At 48.3% G+C, this 21,306-nt stretch overlaps 1 protein-coding gene across 1 annotated transcript; it reads left to right on the forward strand.

Annotated features, from left to right (window-relative positions):
* The first annotated feature begins 1,067 nt into the window (after positions 1-1,067).
* On the forward strand, positions 1,068-20,168 carry Wnt2b (Wnt family member 2B). The gene is made up of 5 exons (XM_005076572.4): positions 1,068-1,529; positions 7,430-7,650; positions 8,829-9,106; positions 10,696-10,960; positions 14,926-20,168. The coding sequence occupies exons 1-5, from the start codon at positions 1,348-1,350 to the stop codon at positions 15,153-15,155; spliced, it is 1,176 nt and encodes a 391-aa protein (XP_005076629.1). The 5' UTR covers positions 1,068-1,347; the 3' UTR covers positions 15,156-20,168.
* Positions 20,169-21,306: the final 1,138 nt, after the last annotated feature.

Here is a 21,306-nt window from a genome sequence, read left to right on the forward strand (position 1 = left end):
TTCAGTAAGAATCATTCTGCCCCACAGGGCTTCTTCCTCCCACCCAGGGAAGTGCAAGCGCGTTGTGAGGTGGGGGCGGGGGTAATAGAAAGGGAGCAAGGAGTCACTTTCAGCCCACAACACCTCCCCACTTCTTCCCAACTTCCCACACCCACCCCCCGGGCTCTGCGGGGCTGAGGGAGGACCAGCGAGTAGTGGAGAGGAGGAGGCTGGAAAGGGAGGGGGAGAGAAGGCACCAGGGCTTCCACTCTCTCCGCAGGACCCCCACCCCGGCCTCTGGTGCGGGAAAGCCGCCCAGCTGTTTCTGATTCTTTCCTAGTCGCAGCTCCGCCCGAGGGGGTGGGGGACGGAGATACCGGGAAAGAACGAGCTCGGCCGAGCCCCGGCCAGCCGTCAGGGCACCGGCCGCTGCGTCCCGCCGGCAGGTGTGTCTCTTGGGCAGCTGCACGATCTTGAGCTGGGGAAAGCACCTAGGTGGATAGGAGCTGGGTCTCAACGACGTGCGGGACGGAAGGATGGTGTCGGTGTAGTGGGTGGGAGAAGCGGGGGCGATGAGGGAGTCCCCCGCCCACGGCGCCCCTGAAGGCAGCGTGACCAAGGGAGTCCCACTGTCTGTCCACTCCTGCTGGCCGGGTGTTTATCAGTTTCCCAGAAGCCCAAGGAGAGGAGGACCGGAGGAAAGAGCATCTTCTGCGTTTCTCTCCTGTTTCACCTTAGGCTAGGGGGCGGGAGTGTCCGCAATCGATCCCCCCACGCCCGCACTGGGTGAGCCTTGCCACCAAACCCAGCGGTCCGTGTTGCTGAGTGAAGGGCGCTAGGACCCGGTGGCGTGGCGTGGCGTCGGTAGGGACAGGGGCTGCAAGCAGAGAAGAGCCCCGTCGCGGGTGGCCAGAGCAGGTGAGGGCGCGGCCCGGTGGCGCCCCGTAAAGCCGAGGGGAGGAGGCGGCCGCCACACCTAGGGCGCCGCGGAGCACCCGGGTTGGCGCGGGCGGAGCCGTGCTGAAGGCCGCGCGTGTCCCCGGCCCCGCCCCGCCCCGTCCAATGAGAGCTGCGGCCGCAGGGGCTGTCCGCGCGCTCTGGCCCCCGCCGCACTCCGCGCCCCAGAACCACTGACACCGCACCCGAGCCGCCTACAACCAGCTCACTTCTCGTCGGTCTCCTGGCCCTGCAGCTCGGGAGCTCTTGGGAACTCTGCGCCCAGCTCCCGGACTCCACGTGCCCTGCGGTTCCCGGTCTCCCATAGTCCCCATGGCCACCCTGAAGGGCGAGCTAGGAGACGACTAAGGAAGCCCAGACGGTGCCCGTCCAGTACCCTGCGGGTTGCGCGGCGGGAGTCTGCGCGGAGCTATGCTGAGGCCCCGGGGTGCGGAGGAAGCTGCGCTGCTCGCCCATCGGCGTGCCCGCGTCTTGGTTCCCGCACCCAGACCCGCGGCCCCCGACGTGTCCCCTGCTTCCACCCGCCTGGGTCTTGCCTGCCTGCTGCTGCTGCTACTGCTGACTCTGCCAGCCCGTGTGGACACATCCTGGTGGTGAGTGTGGCTCTGAGGGGGGTTAGGCGCAGGGAAGGAGTCTACTGCTGCAGGCACCGGCTGCTGAAGCACCAGGTAGTTGTTGCCTGGGTGGAACTGGAGATGATGTCCAGGCAGGACAGTCCCAGAAGTCTCCAGTGGCTGGTGAGGGATTGGAGAAAATGAGGCGCTGGAGAGAAGAGCGCTGAGCATCACGAGTGAGGTAGCTGGTAGTTGAAGTCCCCTAGACTGCTACATCGTGTCCCCTGTATTTCTACTCAAGCCCCTATGGCAAAAACTACCATCAGAATCTCCCTCAGAGTTGGTTCCAGGAATCAGTCGCCTCTCCACGTCCTGCATTGGTTATTCTGCACAGTCCACAGTCGTGGTCTTCAAAAAATCTTCAACCACCTAAGGTCTCCCCAGGGGATGTGGAGTAGGGGGCAGCTGACTGGGACCCACATTCCTCTGCTAGTCTAGGCCACACAATGAGACAGTAGTATCCACAGCGAGGCTTAGAAGTGAAATTGAGGCACAAACTACCCCCCTCCCCTTAATTCCCACAATTGAAACAAATTAAACACTCGGGGTTGCATAACCCAGGCATTTGTCATCAGCCTCGGCTTTGAGGGTGTAATTTTGTACACTGATGTCCTTTTTTGCTTCCCTGCCCCAGATGACCTAACCTCCCACCTCTCCCCTTCAAGCCCCAGAGACTTCTGGAGTCTCAAGAATTCTGAGACCCACAGACGCTTCTAAAAGGCAGATGAGGCAAAAGGTGTCCAGGGTCCACTGGAAGCCAGGCTGTGTTCTTTGTACAATTCTCTACCCAGCCCCAGAACTCCTCCAGCCCTGTAGTCACACTCATCTTTCCTGAAAGGGCAAAGTAAGGGGAGCAGAACTGGACTTCGTAAAGATTTAGTCCCCCATCTTTCCTCCTCACTCCTCAGTCAACGTGACTTCTTGGACTGGGCTAGTGTCCTTCTCTGACATGCAGTGTCTCCTTTCCCTCTGCTCTGTCCCTCCCCTGAAGCAAGTACCCCCACACACACACTCCACCCCCCACCGAAGCGAGGACTCCTCTCTTGCACCCTGTGGCTTTTCTCCTCTGGACTAGGAGTCTGGGCTGGAAGGGTGAGGGTAGCTGGCTGAGGGGCGAGCCAGCTTGGGCTGAGATTCCTATCATTTCAAGATGCTTCTCTCTCCATCCCCACCCCCACCTCTGTTTTCCTGTTAAAGAAAAATCTTTCTTCTGGATCTTTTTTTATCTCTGCAGTGTTGGGGAAGGCAAGGAGGGGGGTTCGCACGGGGAAGCAGGGAGGCCTATATCTTACATCTGGCTTGAAACATTCCTTTAGAAAGGGAAAGAGAAAGAAGGAAGGGGGGGGACGGTCTTTCAATGATCAGAGATCAGAAGCCCCCTTTACCTTTAAGACACAGTTGGGCTGAGGACTTACATCTTCAGGGTCCCTGTGGAGAAAGAAAGCATGGAAGCACGAAGTACCCAGTGCCCGCCTCTATCGGCCCACATGGTAACTGGCTTTTTGAAACATTTGACTGCTTTTCAGCAGTTTGAGACAGTCTTGGTGACCTATGGATGAGGAAGTGGCACTCTGGACATCTCCACATCCTGGTAGCAGTCCCTAAAGACTCACCTGCAGCCCTTGACATGGTCCCTAAGACTCACCTGCAGCCCTTGACGTGGTCCCTAAGACTCACTTGCAGCCCTTGACGTGGTCCCTAAGACTCACCTGCAGCCCTTGACTAGCACTGCCTGTCCCACTGCCTGTCTCCTTCCCTCCTAGCATGGTTCATCTTAAAGATGTTGCAAAAGCTAATAGATGGCAGAGCTAGGTAGGGAGGCAGGTGACAGAGGGACTGAGTGGTTCTTAAGTCCATGAAGACAGCCTCGGGGCTAGGATGAGTGTGGGTACAGAGCTCATTTCCATCTCCTTGCCCTCACTTTGTCACAGCTACAGCCATAGGTGTCTGTCTCAGTAGTCATCACTTGTAGAAGGAGGAAACCTGAATTCTGAAGGCAGGTCTGGCCCCCACGATGATTATCCCAAGCCTAGCAAGGCTAGTATTGTGTGCAGTCCCTGGAGGAGATGGTTGTCTATTGATTCAAGAGTGTCTATGCTCTATGTTGGAGCAGAGGGCCCTCCCTATGACCACCAGTCTGATCTTCACAGCCCAGGGTTCTTCCCTCCCTCTCCAATAACTCCTTTGTCTCCTCCTTCACTCAAAGAAGTCACAATGGTTTCTCCTTAGTCTATGACAAGAGGTGTGGATAAGTGGAGATTCACAAGACCTAGGCATATTGTTGGGCTCATAAAAAGAGAGCATAGAGTAGGGTATATTAGTATTGCCGTTACTGTAAATACACACCCTGTACCGAGTCTTTCCTAAGTTCTAGGCTGCATCACCTTGTTGGGCATCATCTTTAATCTCCAGGGTAAGCCTGCTGTAGGTACTGTTATAATCCCTGTTTCACCAATGAAGAGAGAGGAAGGAAAATAAAAACAAAACAAGCTTGCTGGGCATGGTGGCACACACCTTTAATCCAAGCACTCGGGAGACAGAGGCAGGTGGATCTTGGTGAGTTCCAAGTCTGCCTGATCTATATAACAAGTTTTAAGTCAGCCCTATCTCATAAATAAGAAAAAAATGCTTAATTTCATACCAATTTTGGAGTTATATGGTTTTATTTCTAATCCAACATTGTGTGCCTCTCTTGCTCCTAGAATAAAAAATCAATTTTGGCTGGGTATGATGGTGTACTCCTGTACCACTACTTGGGAGACTGAGGCAGGGGAACCAACATTTTGAGGCATCCTTGGATGTATAGTGAGACTCTCTCAAAAAAAAAAAAAAGATCCAACTACAAAAGCCGCTTGAGTTTGAAGTCAGTTGGCTTCCCTCATCTTGGTTTCTCCCCAAGTGTCCCTTGATAGAGTGGGATTACCATCAATATTCCTGAACCCATAATGTAGAGATTTCCCTGGCCCACATCCTGTGGCATCATCTTGGTGGTTTGCTGTTGTTTTTGAGACAGCGACTCACTATGTACCCTGGCTGCCCTGGAACTCTGTACAGACCAGGCCGGCTTCAAACTCACAGAGATCTACCAGTCTCTGCCTTCTGAGTGCTGAGATTAAAGTTATGAATCACCATTCCCAGCTAAATTCTAATACTTCCACCAGTGGATAGACCCAAAAGGAAGGGCTGGAGATCCCTGGCTCCACTAAATGTACAGAAACGTAGACTGTCTGAAAAAGGATGGGCAGTGCTGATAAAGAATCAAACTAACTCACACAGAGCTGGTGGCTGGCTAGAGGGAGACAGAAGCTGAGGATAATAGAGCATGTGTTTATTCAGTAGCTACTGAGTGCCTACTATGTGCCAGAGGCTTTTCTTAGCACTGGGGATACTGACATGCAGATTGTGATTCCGCTGACCTGGAGGCAGAGTCTAGGCACTTAACAAATCCCAAGAAGCAAGGGGCTAGTGTAGGGTCTGAGTGACTTTGTCTAGGGAAAGAGTTGGTCAGAAGCAGGTAAAGAGAGCACTCTGGTGCAGAGGCTGGGAAGGAAGTGAAGAATTAATTTCTGAAAGGGCAAACAGGAAGTCAGGACTGATGCATCCTCCCCCAGACAATGATCTGAGGGATGCCATGAAGTCTTTGTGCCCCTAACAATTAAGCTGGGTGCCTGGAGTGTGGCAGGCATTGTGCAAGCATGTGTTGAGCTGAGGGTGATGGGTTCAGCTTCAGGCTCAGTAGTATTGCAGTTCCCACACTTGACTACAAGGCTCCAAGAACCAGACAGCAGGCAAGTCCCATGCAGGGTCTTGAAGCAGTTACTTAGGAAGTAAGCAGGGTAGTAGGAAAGCCTAATTATCTTTCCATCGTAGATACTGAACAGATGTTCCCATGCTCATTGAGAATGTAATATGAAGGATCAATGTGGGCTACGGCAGAATGGATTAAAGTCAGACCACAAGAAGGCCCTTTTGCCAGAGTTTGGCTTGCCCCACTCCAGACTGTCTATGAGAGCTGGATTATTGGTCTCCCATTCTCAACCAACCTCCTTCCTCCAAGCCCCAGATAAAAAAACAAACACCCATTGCCTAGATCAGTAATCTGGGGCTGAGCTGGGGAAGCAGAACGGTGGTGAGACAGGGACAAGCTCCAACTCCGATGGTTTCAATACTCCAAACAAAGCACCAGGGCAGTGGGTGTAACTCAAAGCTGTGCGTCAGGCAGGCCTTTCCGGACTGGCCCAGCCTGGGGTGTTTATTTTGTTTGTTCCTGGAAGCTGCTGCCCTGATGGACAGTGCTGGGGATGCTGATTCCATGGGATTTGTTCTTGGAGGAACAGCCCTCTCACCCTTCCCTGTGGACAGATGGGGCTCATCAGCCCTGCTGAGTTCCCGACGAGGCAAGCATCAACCCTCCTTGTGTTTGCCTGAGTTCCTGTCACTAGTGGTGATCTAGTCTGTGGGTGATGGCTGGCTGTGGGAATGTATGGTGGGGGTAGGGCTCAGGGCTGGTTGGCTTGCCCCTCCCCTACTGGCTGCCTTCCCTTCTCTTCACTCACTTCTAGGCCCACTTTGGGGACATTCCCAAACCACTGGCTCATTCATAGTTCAGACCAAAGTTTTCCTGTTTGCAGTAGCAACTGATGGCTACAGCTCCCACCTGTTCCCAACAGGAAAGAGAGTGGAATTCCATTTCAGTGTCAGCACAAGAGAATAGAACGTGCTGAAAGGACCAAAGACAGCATTGAGTGAAGGGTGTGCTGGGGGTGAGGGGCGGCACACAGGAGAGAGAAGGGTGTGCTGGGGGTGAGGGGCGGGGGGGGGGGGTGGGGGGACACAGGAGAGAGAAGGGTGTGCTGCAGGAAGGAAGGAGATGGGTCTCATCTCTTCCGGGACTATATGTTCCTGCTTTCTCTTCAGAATCTTTTGAGGGCATGGTAGAATCCAGGGGGTAAGATTGCCTTGAGCAGTTCTGAATGATGTTGGCAACCCACCCATCCTTCAGTGGTCATCTTGCTTGACCGTGTAAATTGTTTAGACTAGAGATTCTATCACATTGTTTATTTGTTTGTTTATTTATTTATTTATTTAAAGGGACAGGTTCTCACTATGTAGCCCTGGCTGGCCTAGAACTCCATGTATGCTAGGCTTCCCTGGAACTCAGCAAAATCTGCCTGTCTCTGTCTCCTGAGTGTTGTTCAGGCTTCCCATTGCAAACAGCTTTGTCCATGAAGGTCCTTCCTGGACATTGTGCCTTATAGGTTGGAGAAAGTTATTTTAAAAGCTTCATTGGTTAAGAAAAGCTCTAGGGCATGGAAGTAAAGGGAATGGGGAAGAGGGTAAAAGATGGGTCTTGTTCTATAGCCTGGGGATTGGAAGTGAGGATTTTTTTTTAGCCACACAGTCTAAAACTGTAAACATTCCTCAGAACTACCTATCGTGTCTTCTCAGCCCCCTCCTCTCTTCATCCTGCTGTGGCCAAGCTATCTTCATAGACCAGCCACTCGAGTTGTTCATGTGCATGTAAGAGTGTTGTCTCAGATTCTCGTTTTGTTAGTTTATTTTTCTGTGAGGATCCTAATGTTTATTAAATAAACAGGCAGTGGGTTTGTATGACATGCCCACAGCTTCTGTGTATATGACACATGCTTGGCTTGTGTTGCAGAAGTGTGTGTGACTTTAGCCTTTGGCTAGGGAACTGGTAATGGTGGGAGACCATTCAATTACTCTTTCTGCAACTGTGTAGCTTTTTCTTCCGAGATCGTGGGTTCTATCCACGATCAGCCCCAGTGAATGTCTTGGGAAGGGAAGGAATCTCTTTAAGGTCTAGATAGCTGAACCCTCTGATGGAATGCTATGACAAGTTCACCTCTGCTTTACAGGTACATAGGGGCACTGGGAGCCCGAGTGATCTGTGACAACATCCCTGGTTTAGTGAGCCGGCAGAGGCAGCTGTGCCAGCGCTACCCAGACATCATGCGCTCAGTGGGCGAAGGTGCCCGAGAATGGATCCGAGAGTGTCAGCACCAGTTCCGCCATCACCGCTGGAACTGCACCACACTGGACCGGGACCACACTGTCTTTGGCCGTGTCATGCTTAGAAGTAGGGTCCTCTTCCAAACTTTCTGCCTCCTTCCCTTCTTTGTTTGGGGTTTTGAGTTAGAAGGGTAGGCATGATCCCCTTCATTTTCCTACACACTACCTCAAAATCTAAGAAACAGTTGTGGGCAGATTTGGGAGACAGGAACAGCTGCTCATTAACCTAGATTTGTAAGTCAGGACCCCCTCAACAAAAGTGCTTTGACATGGTGGGTCAAGGTAATTATCCCTAATACTTCCATCTTTCTCCCTGCCTTTCTCTGGCCTCCCCATATCCAAGACAGGCAGGCAGCCGTGAACTATATGACTAAGGACTAGAACCAAGTCCTCTGCATCTTACCAACAGTCACTATCGTCACCCAGTCACCCTAACAGTCCCAACATTACAGTGGTTAACAAGAGATAAACAGAAAGGTGATATGTAAATATTTGAAGAGCTAGTGGCTTACCTCCAGTTCAGCAAGAGTTTAGCAGAGCTCCTCAGCAGAGAAAAGAGATGAGGCAGGCCTCTGAAGGTGAAGGAGAGATGGGGGTGATGAACATAGGTCCCCAAGGGCAAGGAGAGAGCCAGAGCAGGCTAAAGGTAGCATGTGTCTCTGAATAGGCTGACCCTGGGCAGGGGTCAACACTGCAGGGGAACTGTCCAGCAGAGGGGGCCTGAAACCCCTGGAATGTTGACCAAGGCAGGTGGCAGCCCTGCATCAGGACTAGTGCATATACGTGTGCTCTCTCTCTCTGTCTCTCTGTCTCTGTCTCTGTGTGTGAGAAAGAGACAGAGACTGACCTAGGGAAAACAAGAGGAAATAGAACAGAGCCAGCCCAAAGAGGTCAGATGTACCAAGGAGCGGGACAGTGAGAGCTGGCAGGAGAGGCCGACTTCTCTGAGGAATGCTCTTAGAAAGGAAAGACACCTTGCTAAGGAAACGTCTGAAATTGTGCAGATTGAAGAAGGGGCAGAGTTGGGCATGTGGCCAGTCCCTGACATGCTAGCACCGGGGAGGCTGAGACAGGAAAATCTCAAAGCTGGGTTACATAACAAGCTCCAGGCATGGACTATTGAATAGGACGTGTGTGTGTGTGTGTGTGTGTGTGTGTGTGTGTGTGTGTGTGTGTGTGTGTGTGTGTGGCGGAATGGAAGACATGGACTGTTACTGTAATATGTCTCTGACTCTCTCTATGTAGGTAGCCGGGAGGCAGCATTTGTATATGCCATCTCATCAGCAGGAGTGGTCCATGCTATCACTCGGGCCTGCAGCCAGGGTGAATTGAGTGTGTGCAGCTGTGACCCATATACCCGTGGTCGGCACCATGACCAACGAGGGGACTTTGATTGGGGTGGCTGTAGTGACAACATCCACTACGGTGTCCGCTTTGCCAAGGCTTTTGTGGATGCCAAAGAGAAGAGGCTTAAGGATGCCCGGGCCCTCATGAACTTGCATAACAACCGCTGCGGTCGCACGGTCAGTACTCACATCTGGGTATGTTCATTCATATTCTCTGGTGTAAACTGGTTAGTGTGACCACAGGCTGAACTCAGAGGTGGAAGAGTTGATGGCTTCTGGATTACTTCCACAATCCCTAACTTCTGCCACAGAATGCAAGGGAGCCTGGGGAGCACAGGTTCAACCAGGTTTTCATTACAGGAAAGTAACTTTCTCTTTCTCTTCTCCCCCCTCATCCCCTCCTCCTCTTTCCTGTTTCCTTCCTTTTTGCTTTGTTTTGGGGGCTGCTTCTTTGTTTTTGAGATAGAATCTATGTAGCCTTGGCTGGCCTGGAATGTAACATATACACCAGGGTGGCCTTGAACTCACACACATCTACCTGCCCCTGCTTCCTTAGTGCTAGGATTAAAAGTGTGTACCACCATGCCCCACCTTGCTGTTTTGTTCTGAGACAAGATTTCACTAGGCTGATCTCAAATTTGTGGCACTACTCCCATCTCAATCTCCTGAGTGCTGGTATATATTTAGTTCAGCCACCATGCTGAACTAAAAAGTAAGTTTTAAAGTTTTAAAAATTTGATTGGTTGGCGGGGCAGTGGTGGTACAGGCCTTTCATCTTACCACTCAGGAGGCAGAGATAAGAGATTCTCTGTGAGTTCAAGGCCAGCCTGGTCTACTGATTGAGTTCCAGGACAGGCTCCAAAGCTACAGAGAAACTCTGTCTTGAAAAAAATGGATTTGTCTGTGCTTGTGTGTACACAGGTATACGTGCATGTACATGTGTGTGCTGTCTCACAGAGGCTAGAGGATGTTAGATGTCCTGCTCTGCCACTTTCCACCTTATTCCCTTGAGACAGAGTCTTTCACTGAGCCTGGAACTCAAGTCCCAGCAATCTTCCTATCTCCAACCCTGTTCCTGCCCCCAGCCCCCATCACTGGGATCACAGATAGCCTATGTGCTACCATGCCTGGCTTTTTACATGGGTTGTAAAGACTTAAACCAAGGTTCTTATGGGGGCAGTAAGTGTTCTTACATGCCGAGCCATCTCCCAAACTCCAAAGTAGCTCTTAATTTTTTAAATTTTAATTTATTATTGTGTGTACACATGATGTATGTAGGTGGGCATGAATGGCATGATGCATATGTGGAGGTCAGAGGACAACTCTGTGCAACTGGCTCTCACCTTCCACTTATATGTGGGCTCTGGGGATCAAACTCAGGTACAGCATGGCAAGTGGCTTTCCTTGTTATCAGTTCACTGGTTTTTGTTTGTTTTTAAAGAGAAAAACTTCCTTCATAAAGATCTTCAGGTATTGCTTTAGGCTATTCACTGGCATTTGAGCATCTGCTATATACTGTGCTGAGAAAAGATGTGCTATAAAAAAGCAAAAGGCATGGAGCTTGACAATCCAGCCAGCAGTCATGAAGAGCAAAGCACTGTTGGTCCAGGAAGATTACTAGAAGAGAGTGTCTGACATGGTCAGGAGGAATGGGTGGGATCTGGCAGAGAACCACCTGGGCCTGGGTCAGCAGCGCTCAGAGCACTCCTGCTTTTGACCCTAGGGATGACTGAGCAATGTCCTGACCTGCTTCCTCTCTCCCCTAGGCTGTGCGGCGATTTCTGAAGCTGGAATGTAAGTGTCATGGTGTGAGTGGCTCCTGTACTCTACGCACCTGCTGGAGAGCACTCTCAGACTTCCGCCGCACTGGTGACTACCTGAGACGGCGGTATGACGGGGCTGTGCAGGTGACTGCCACCCAGGATGGTGCCAACTTCACAGCAGCCCGCCAAGGCTATCGCCATGCCACCCGGACTGATCTTGTCTACTTTGACAACTCCCCTGACTACTGTGTCTTGGACAAGGCTGCAGGTGAGAGAGAAAGAAGCAGGCAGAGAGACACGAAGCCTGGTATTTAGTGCAAGCCCTTCTGCTTCTTCCCGGTCCGTCCAGTTTGCAGGAGTTAAGGAAGGCCAAGGAATCAGTTGCCTCCTTACATGAAAATCTGGACTTGAGATAGGTGGTTTGTGCCTCAGGCTGCCAGGCCCAAGGCTGCACAAGTAGGTCATATGTCATTCTACTGTATCTCCAGTGTCTGGGAAGCAGTAGGTACGACTCAAAGAACATTTAAACGAGCCACCTGTTTTCAGTTCTGAGCTAGATGCAAGCTACACAGAAGCATCCGATGTAGCATAAGCCTTTGGCTTTTTACAGTCCAGCTAAAGAAACGGATGGAGCTGGGGATGGAGCTCAGCTGATATAGCATGTGCTTAGTATGTGCAAGGCCCTGGATTTGACACCCACTAAAAAAACAAAAACAAAAAAAACCCAAAGCGATACAGTAAGCAAATGTAACTATAAAGAAAGATGACTAGCTGGGCGATAGTGGCACACACATTTAATCCCAGCACTCAGGAGGCAGAGGCAGGTTTGGATCTCTGAGTTTGAGGCCAGCCTGGTCTAGTTCCAGGACAGCCAGGGATACAGAGAAACCCTGTCTCAAAAACAAAACAAACAAACAAACAAAAAGGCAAGACGACCAGCGAAATCAAGGAAGATTTGTTTGAACATGAGGAATCAAGCTGCTTCTTGATGTGCTGCCACTGCAGATTCCAAAAGGATCGAGGGAGATAGGTGACCTGCAAAGGCTGCTGCAGCAGCAAACACTTGATAAGAGGCAGAAAATGGCTGTTTTTCAGTCACTGCAAAGTGGTGAGGTGTTTCTATGAGAGAATGGGAGCTGCCATCTTGGCTCCTAAGTTCTGGTCTGGATAAGTTAAACCAGGCCAGTCCCTGTCATTGGGCTCCAGGCTCTTTGCTGGAGATTCACTAGTCAGATTGGGTAGAGCGGAGCCCCACACCTTGGCTGGATTCAGTTCTGTTTGTTTCACTCTTGTCATTCCTCAAGTGTCTCAAGCACTTCATCCCACAGAGGGGTGGTGTTCCACCTGGATAATGGAAGATGTATATATATTTTTGTAGAGAGCGAGGAGTAAAGAGCCCTTGGGACTCTCCTAGTGAGGTATTGTCATGAGTTAATTTTTCCATGTGGTCTAATTCAGACATCTCTAGATGTTTGGGGATAATTCCACAGCTCCTGAAGTGTAGATCTGTTTTATCATCTCTAAAATGTACCTTTGGAGAAGGATCTTTGGAGTTAGGAAGGAGGACAAGTCATATGCATATTAATTTTTCTCAGAGGCATAAAATTAGGTCCCATAAACCCAAAGAATCCACACCCATGGAGTATGGAACCAGGTATTCCCTCCACAGCAGTACTATCCAACGAAGCTCCCTACAATGATCGAATTTCCATTGCTGCTGTCTCCCTCATAGAAGCAACAAGCCACATGTGATAACTGAGCATGTGAATCACATGTCTCCTCTTATCTATGGAGGATGTGCTCCAAGAGCAGGGGATGCTTCTTCTCAGACACATATATACCTGTGGTGAAGTTTAATTTGTAAATTAGGCATGGCACATGATGAATGACAAGAACAAATAATAAGCTAGTAGATCCATTGTTTTTGGTGGTGCTATTGATCTTGCAGTATGCTGGGCAAGGCTGTACCACTGAGTCACAAATAGGACAATTTTAATAACATAGTGTGATAAAACATAAGTTTTAATCATTTGTCTTTGAATTTTCCATATAATACTTTTGGAACTACAGTTGATGTTGGGCAGCAAACTACAGAGACTAAAACCATGAACATGTGTGGCCAACTACTACAGAGTCCAATTCAAAACTGAAACATTTTAGTTTAGCCATTTTAATTTAGTGAATTTAAGAGAGCATGTGCAGTCAGTAGCTATACTGGACAGCATAACTCCAGACTGTAGAAAAGGATTTTGGTGTTTACTCTTGGAGTTAGAATAACATATGAAGTAGCCCACATTCTAGAGTAGTAGTTTGCTAACATTTACATTAATTATTCCTGTTGTTAAAAAAAATGGAGGGGGCTGGAAAGATGGCTCAGAGGGCCTGAGTTCAGTTCCCAGAACCCACATTAGGCTGCTCAGAACTGGCTGTAACTCCAGCTCCTGGGGATTGATGCCCTCCTCTGGTTATGAGGGCATCCACACACAAGTGTGCATACACACAAAGGCACACACACACACACACAAATAAATAATATCTTAAAAAGTAAAACTGAGGGCTGGAAAGATGGTCCAGCAGGTAAAGGTGCTTAGCAAACCCTGTTAACCTGAGTTTGATGCCCCAAGAGCCATAATGTAGAAGGAGAGAACCAACTCCCACAAGCTGTTCTCTGACTTCTGCATGTATGCTGTGGCCCATGCATGCCCATAACATACATACATACACATAAAATTTTAAAAGAGAAAACTGAGCATCTACTTCCACTGTATATGTATTTGATATTCCACTCATATTGCTGTACTGTGTATATTATAAGATGTGCATGCTATTTATGTTTCTGTTGTCATCATCATTGTTATAGTGCCAGGGATCCAATGTAGGGGTTTGCAAATGCTAGGCTCGTACTTACCACTGAACCACACTCCTAGCCCTAAAACACAGATTTTAAACCAATAAGCTAAAAACAAAGATAAAAGTTCTGCATTTTTCTCCCCATGTCCTAGTAGAATATGGAGACTACTGCTGTTGAAGTTAGTTGAGTCATTTTCTTGCTTGAAATCTCAGGCCAATCACTTTTCCATTTCTGGAGAAAGGGTCAGTAGGATCTTTTGTGCTGACATCTATTGGGATGAGGCCCTGAACATTCCTTGTGCAAGGACAAAGCTATCTTCCTCTTCAAGAATTCCTTCTGAAAGGGGTATACCACAGGAACTCCTCAGAGATATGCCTCCAGCCCCCATATGTTAGATAGCAATGATAAATGCCCCATAAAAATCCATTACATTCAATGGTGAGTTGTTTTGTTTCCCTGAGTCAGGATCTTGCTATGCATTCTAATTTGGCCTCAAACTTATTACATATCCCAGGCTAGCCTAAAACTAAAGTGACTCCCCTGCCTTCATGTTTTGCATGATGGTGTTATAGGCATGTGCTACCATTCCTGCTAGTTGTTATTTTATATATACTTTCATATATGGAAACTGAGGCCCAAATACATTCATTAACTTGCTAAATTACTACAGCTATGAAGCAGAACAACTAGAATTTAAATCCAGATAATATGACATCACAACCCCCCCCACAAAATCAGAGAACCTCACCCAGGCATACAGTTCTTACAATTTTTTCTTTTTAAATATTTTATTTATTATGTATACAGTCTTCTGCCAGCATGCCAGCAGAAGGCACCAGATCTCATTCAAGGTGGTTGTGAGCCACCATGTGGTTGCTGGGAATTGAACTCAGGACCTCTGGAAGAACAGTCAGTGCTCTTAACTGCTGAGCCATCTCTCCAGCCCCAGTTCTTTTTTTTTTTTTTTTTTTTTTTTTTTTTTTGAGACAGGGTTTCTCTGTATTGCTTTGGAGTTTGGCCTGGAACTCGCTCTGCAGACCAGGCTGGCCTCGAACTCACAGAGATCCACCTGCCTCTGCCTCCCGAGCGCTGGGATTAAAGGCATGCGCCACCAATGCCCGGCTCCAGCCCCAGTTCTTACATTTTCAAGTTAGATTCTGAAGAGGACATGGCAAGAGAGGGACTGCAGGTGAAATTGGCAACTTCTGGGGAGCTTTAATGGTGGTAACAAATGAACCTGGGCCAGAGGGCACTGAATGATCATTTGGTTAGTGGATATATTTTCAGAAAGAGAGGCTCTTTATGGCTTGTTAAGAGTATAAGGGTACCCAGAGTGGCTAAAACAAAAGTAACTCGGTTCTCACCTCTCTTCCTCAACTCAGGTTCCCTAGGTACCGCAGGCCGTGTCTGCAGCAAGACATCTAAAGGAACAGATGGTTGTGAAATCATGTGTTGTGGCCGAGGGTACGACACAACTCGAGTCACCCGTGTCACCCAGTGTGAGTGCAAATTCCACTGGTGCTGTGCTGTGCGGTGCAAAGAATGCAGAAACACTGTGGATGTGCACACTTGCAAGGCCCCTAAGAAGGCAGAGTGGCTGGACCAGACCTGAATATGCAGATACCTCATTCATCCCTCCACCTCAAGCCTCCAACTCAAAAGCACAAGATCCTTGCATGCACACCTTCCTCCACCCTCAATCCTGGGCTGCTACAGCTTCTGATATGGACTTGGAAAGTGATCCAGAGGGACCCCAATGTCCTGGCTGGTTCCTTAGCCCTAGGAAGGAGTTGATAGGGGATGGATATGAGATTGAGTGGCTCCCTGATGTCCCATCTGGAGGTTTGAAGGGAGAGTAGAAGAGGTAGGAATCTGTCTTCAGAGTGATTTGAGTTGCACTAAAGTCAAGGCTCATTTTCCCCCTTGCTTGCACTGACTTCTGATACTCTTTGGGTATGCAACAGAAAGGGAATCTGGAAGTAGCTTCCTTTTTGATCCTACTGTAGCCAAGGACAGATAGGACAGAGATAAAAACTGTCTGTCCCTTCACTGGAGACAGTTTGTGCAGACAATTTTAGGGTATAGTATTCTGCTGGGCCCCTGAGATAACTAGATGTGTTAGCCATGGTGAATAAGGCTCCATATCATGCTCTTACACAGCTTGTAAACTAGTGGTTTTTTGAGGGAGGAAATGACATAACTATACAAATACACAGTCTCTGTATCGCCTTTTCAATCTACATCAGACAACAGCAGCCTGGGGGCTGCCTGTTCAGAGTAAGGTAGTTTGCAGTGGTTCAAAGTCTTAACAGACCATTAGAGCCCTGGAACAGAACTGTAAGAGAATAGTATAGTAAGCCTGGCTAGGCCTTGGGACTTCCCCCCTATCAATTATTCTGGACATTAGGTAGGTTTTGAAAAGACTAAGTAAAAGGCAGGCAACTCATGGGAGGGTAAGCACAGCTGATCTGAAGGGTTGCATGAGGACCAGTGTACACTAGGCAGGCAGAGAGCTCTCATTCTGGCAGTTCTCTGGGAGAGGACCTTCAGCACTGAAGTAGGAGCAAAAGCAAGTGACGATACAGAGAAAGAGCCGGGGCTGGAGCCAAAGTGATAAACGCCTTAGAAGACAGTAGCCTTCCCCCATTTACTCAGCAAATCTTCATTTTGTGATTCTCCAAGTCCTACTGATAACTACTGTCCATTCCATGATTGACTTACACAGGGAGGGTTCCCTCTATGCTACTAGCTATTGCCTAACTAGCGTATGCAGTGGTGGAATCTTCGAAGGCAGCAGGCATGGTAAGCTAGGTAGGACATGGGGTTTGAAATCTTGATGGCCTACACAGTGATCATCTTCTTGCCTATTGATAAACAGCAACAGTATTGAAATCTGCAGTTATGTCAGACCTAGGTTTAATCCCAGCTATTTACTTGCTGTGTTCTTTATTTTCAGCAGGGTCTTTAGATTCTCCTGGCCTATTTTCTTATCTGTAAAATGAGGGTGCATGCCTCACTCAGATATTGAGATTTAACTGTGTCCTAAACGCCAGCCAACAGATACACTTCATCAAGCCTCTGACTGGTCAAGTACATCCTAACTTCTCTAGGAACTTCTAATTCAGGACTGTCTGGTCTTGACAACAGACTGGAGATTAAGGAACATTCACAAGGAATTCTGCATATAGGGCCTCTCTCTTCTCTCAGGTTCCTCTTCATCCAATCAGGTTCTCAGATGTTTGTGGAGCAACTTCATTTTTGTCCAGGCAGCAGGAGGTGGGGAGGATATGTGTGTGTGGCTCTGGCCACAGAGGCAGATTTATTTGGATGATAGGACTAATATTTGTGTAACCTGCTGAGACCTGTGTGGGAGAGTTTAGGGTGGTTTTTCTTTTGGTGAGGGGATTTGCTCTGGTTTCACATCCATTAACACAAAACATGAGCTAGTCAGGGCCCTTGTGGTCTGTGGTGAGGGGATGACTGGAGAAATGGGACTGAATGAGTCAGGCCGAGAGAATGTCTTCCTTGCAGAGTAGAGTCAACTGGATAACTGATGAGCTGGTGGTGGGATTAGGGAGGGGGAATGGGAGGGGAAGAAGAACTTCTCTTAAAAGGAAGGAAGCTTTGGGAGGAGGGGTGAGACATCCAAGTTTCTACATCAATGATGGCATAGGCTTCAACGGGAAAGCCAACCTGAGTTTAATCTACCTGTTCGGTACCACCTACTCTTTGATTTGGGGTTCTTAGTTTATGGAAAGATGTGGTAGACCTCTGTGGCATCTCATAGTACTCCATGTAATTCTAGCTGATAAAGATGCACAACCGCTTATAAATGGTTAAGAGAGAAATAGCTGTCCAGGGAGTGAGAAGTTTGTAAAGTGAGGTGTTTATATGAGAGAAAAAATGTCTATCTGAGCCCTGCTACAGAAGCTGTGTGGCCCCAACAAGGAATGATGGCCAAGCAATTAATTTCTCCTTAGAACTTAGCTTGTTTCTGCATTCCAATTGGCTTTAGACAACTGGCGTTCATTCTCCACTATACAAACAGAAACTGATTTATTTGGAACAAGCAACAAAACAAGAGCTTTATTTGGTGCTGGGCTCCATACAGCTCTGCTACTCCTCATCTGTTGTGAAGGCCCCTACCCCATTTATTCTCTGTGGTAGAAGTTTATCCTCCATCGGCAGTGTCTTAACTTCTTTCCCCCTACCCTTTCCCCTTGTTAGTCCTCATTTCTTTTAACTTCTGATAAATATTTAGTACAGTGCATTTCAGTAAGTGCTATTTGGATACAAAGTGAACTTAGAAGATACTGTTTCTATCCTTTAGGGTTAATAGAGTCTTTTGGGGGAAGGCACATGACTAACGTACCTCAGCTGCACAGCCTGCAGCCAGTGTCTTTTAAACAGAAGAGTCAGGGTTATGGCTCGCACTCTGGAAGGCTGATGCAGGAAAACTGCTGTGTTTGTGAGCAGGCTGTGTTAGACAGTGTGTTCCATGCTAGCCTAAGAACACATGTGAGACCCTGTCTCCAACAAACAAAAACCAGAAAGGAAGAATGCCAGTCATAGCCTATAATCCAGCACTAGAGAAAAGAACCAAAGTTTACTGTTTCAGCTCTAAATAATGGCATTAATTCACACTCTTCATTAGAGCAAATGTAAATGTAAATCAGGGACTTCAGATTAAAAGAAGAAAACCCTGTCCTGAGGTTCTGCTTGCAAAAAGCTCTGTGGATCTAACTTATGAGCACTCTTGGCTTCATTTCTCTTCCTCTTTGCTGCAGGAGACTGTTCTTCCCCTTTCACACCCCTTATCAAGAACACCAGCCACCAAGCGCCTTGCCAGATTCTTAGACCCATTCAGGACAGAAGTTTCTGCATGGCTTAATAGAAGACAGATAATCAGGATTTCCCACCCCCACCCCTGCCTTTCTAAAATTTTTATTTAAATGCTCTCAGTGGTCATAGGGCAGAAGCCCAAGCTAGCTTGGGATAATGGAGGCCGCCAGGGAGAGTATGTTTCTCATCCCTGGGAGGCATTCAGCCTAGCTCCTGCAGCCAAATTACAGCAGCAGAGAACAATGCAGCGCATTCCTGGGCAGGTCGGTGGGCCCTGGGCGCCTGGGTCTGGTGGAGAGAGGTGCCAGACACAGAGTGCTCCGTAAGCAACCCTGCAGAGCTGGCCCTGGGTGCAGAAATGAAATACAGAGAGCTTCACATTACACACCTGGTTATTGATGGCCTCGCTGGAGGCCTCTGCCCCCACCTTCCACTTGGGAACTGCCTGTACTGCGGGGGTTGGGCATCTTTGAAGCAATGCTGGAAAATAAGAAAGACATGCTTCCTTCTTACTCTTTGCCCTTCCTGTCAGCCTGAGCACAACCATGAGGACACACACATACACGCATGCAGAAGGTGTGCTCAAAATGGATTCACACAGCTTTTCTCAGGCTGAATGGGAATTACAGTAGCCTCACCTCTCCAACAATTAAAAACTAGCAACCAGATCCCCCCTAAAACCATACCAACAACAGGGTCAGCTACAAGCAAGGAATGTTTCAAAACTACATTATCAACATGCAATGCAATGTTTGTTTTGGGAATTGGTACTCTCCCGGGAGGTGGTGGAGGAAGGACACAGAAAGGGCATGGAGAAAAGAGATCAAGGGTGGAGAATTACCACCCAAGCAGAGTGGCTGAGGCTGTGCAACTTCTCAAACCTGCTTTGCACAGAGGACAGGGAGGAGTGCATCCTATGTGTCCTGACTGGCCAGTCTCCCGGCGACTGCTTTGAGGTGTACACAGTCACTGAGCTTGGTGTTTATGACCTGTTGTTGTTTTGAACTTACTGGGCTACAAAACAGGGCACCTTTGATTCCAGGAATGATCTCTGTAAGAGAGGTGGCTTCAGAGCACAAGCTTTACTGGAGTAAATACGTTGCTGACTGAACTCAGCTGTCTCAGGAGCGGTTTTTCTCTTTGGATGATTGGCATGTTTTAGGTAGTAGACCTGAACCTAGCCCCAAAGTTAAAAGGGACAGAAGTCTGTAAACTACTTACCCCGCTTCCCTGCATATCCTGGATTATCTCTGAGCATCATTCAGGATTTGAAAACACAAGATGAGCATTCTCTGCTCTGCTCCCTAACTCTGAGGTACCTTTTCTTTGTTCATTTAGAGCAGCAGGACATAGGAGTTCTTTAACCAAAAAGGCCAAAATTCTGATGACATTTTGTCAATACTACTAGACCCTGTATGCAGCCAAGCCAGTTTCATCCTTCGACACATTCCAAGGTGGGGCCTTCCCCAAGAATAACAGTAATGCTCACAAAAGCCTTTTGTGCACAAAATGCTTGGGCTGTAGTATAGATCTCACAATCACACCAGGGGTTGTGAGGTGGGGAGTACTCTATGGAGCCATTCAGAGGGGTTGAGTGAATGATCCAGCCAGAATACAAACCTAGTTTGGTTTTTTTTTTGTTCTTGTTTTTCTGTTTTGCCCCTACTTCCCAAGACTGGGTCTCTATAGTCCTGGCTGTCTTTGTAGACCAGGCTGGCTTTGAACTTACAGAGATCCACTTGCTTCTGCCTCCCAAATGCTGGGATTAAAGGCATGCACCACAGTTTCTTTTGTTTTTGTTTTTAAACTTCAAATACTATGTACTTTCCTCAAAGCCCGGGGATGCTGGGGAGGGCGGGATTGTGGTGGTGCTAGAGTACCAGAACTTCAGAACAGACATTGCCATTAAGAGCGCCAACCCATACACGAATCCTAAACGGCCAGCAGAGTATCTGGGGGGGGGGGGGCTTGTAAAGGCTAAGCCTCCATTCCCCTAACTTCATCAACATGTCTCATTTCCACTTTGTCACTGTTAGCATCACTATGCGGTAGTCACTCAACAAAGGACTCTGCATCTCAACAGCGTCTGCTTGTCATTGTTTGTAGCCCCACTCCAGCCCTCAGATTAACCTTAACATCGTTGTTTTATTTTCTCTAAGTTCTTTTCCAGTAGAGCTCAATGCATGGGCAGAGTGGAAGTAGTCATGAGAAGAAATGAGTGTACTGTGGGCTTGTATTAGAATTTCCTTTGAGACTTCATTCTTTTTAAGAATCACTACCAAGTCCTTGCTAGGAAAGCTAGGATACCGTCCCACCCAAGCCCACCCAGGATCCAGCATAAACCCCTAGACTGACGCAGGCAATTCATCAACCAGCTGTGTCCAACCTTGACAATACAATACAAAGTCTTCAACTCAAGAAAAAAAAAATCATATAACTTCTCATGTTTTAAGTAAGCTTATAATTTTGTGTTGGGCTACATTTATAGTTATTCTTTGCTATGTGCAGATACAAGTGGTTTATGGGCTGCAGGCTGGACACACCTAAAACAAAGGATATCTATGATGCAGAGAAAAATCTCTAAAATGAGGCAGTCAGCAAATTTCGCTTGATCAAAATTGTGCTTCTCTCATGCCTTCCTTCTGCCCCTACTCAAAATTGGGGCCTCAGGAGAGAAGGCAGCTCAGACAGCTCCTCCCTGTCCCACATGATTGTACACTTGGTTAGAGATAGGGTAAGCCCTCAGATACCCTATGCATCCCACTGGTATACCCCAACAGAGAAGTCAGAAAGGAAGCTGCAGAAACAGTGTTCATCAATCACGGGCTGGGACATTACAGCTCTCTGACCTGGGCCCCTGCTTGAGCGAGGGAAAGAACACTTACCTATAGTCAGGATTTCTCCTGTAGCAAACCTTGGCT

Source organism: Mesocricetus auratus, unplaced genomic scaffold, assembly GCF_017639785.1.
Source record: "Mesocricetus auratus isolate SY011 unplaced genomic scaffold, BCM_Maur_2.0 Super-Scaffold_100009, whole genome shotgun sequence".
Taxonomy (NCBI): Eukaryota; Metazoa; Chordata; class Mammalia; order Rodentia; family Cricetidae; genus Mesocricetus; species Mesocricetus auratus.

Excerpts from the sequence above, each read along its gene's own strand:
- Wnt2b (XM_005076572.4), top strand. The coding sequence starts at position 1,348 with ATGCTGAGGCCCCGGGGTGCGGAGGAAGCTGCGCTGCTCGCCCATCGG. Across the intron at positions 7,651-8,828 it reads TGGCCGTGTCATGCTTAGAA|GTAGCCGGGAGGCAGCATTT; the intron begins GTAGGGTCCTCT and ends CTCTCTATGTAG. Across the intron at positions 9,107-10,695 it reads ACAACCGCTGCGGTCGCACG|GCTGTGCGGCGATTTCTGAA; the intron begins GTCAGTACTCAC and ends TCTCTCCCCTAG.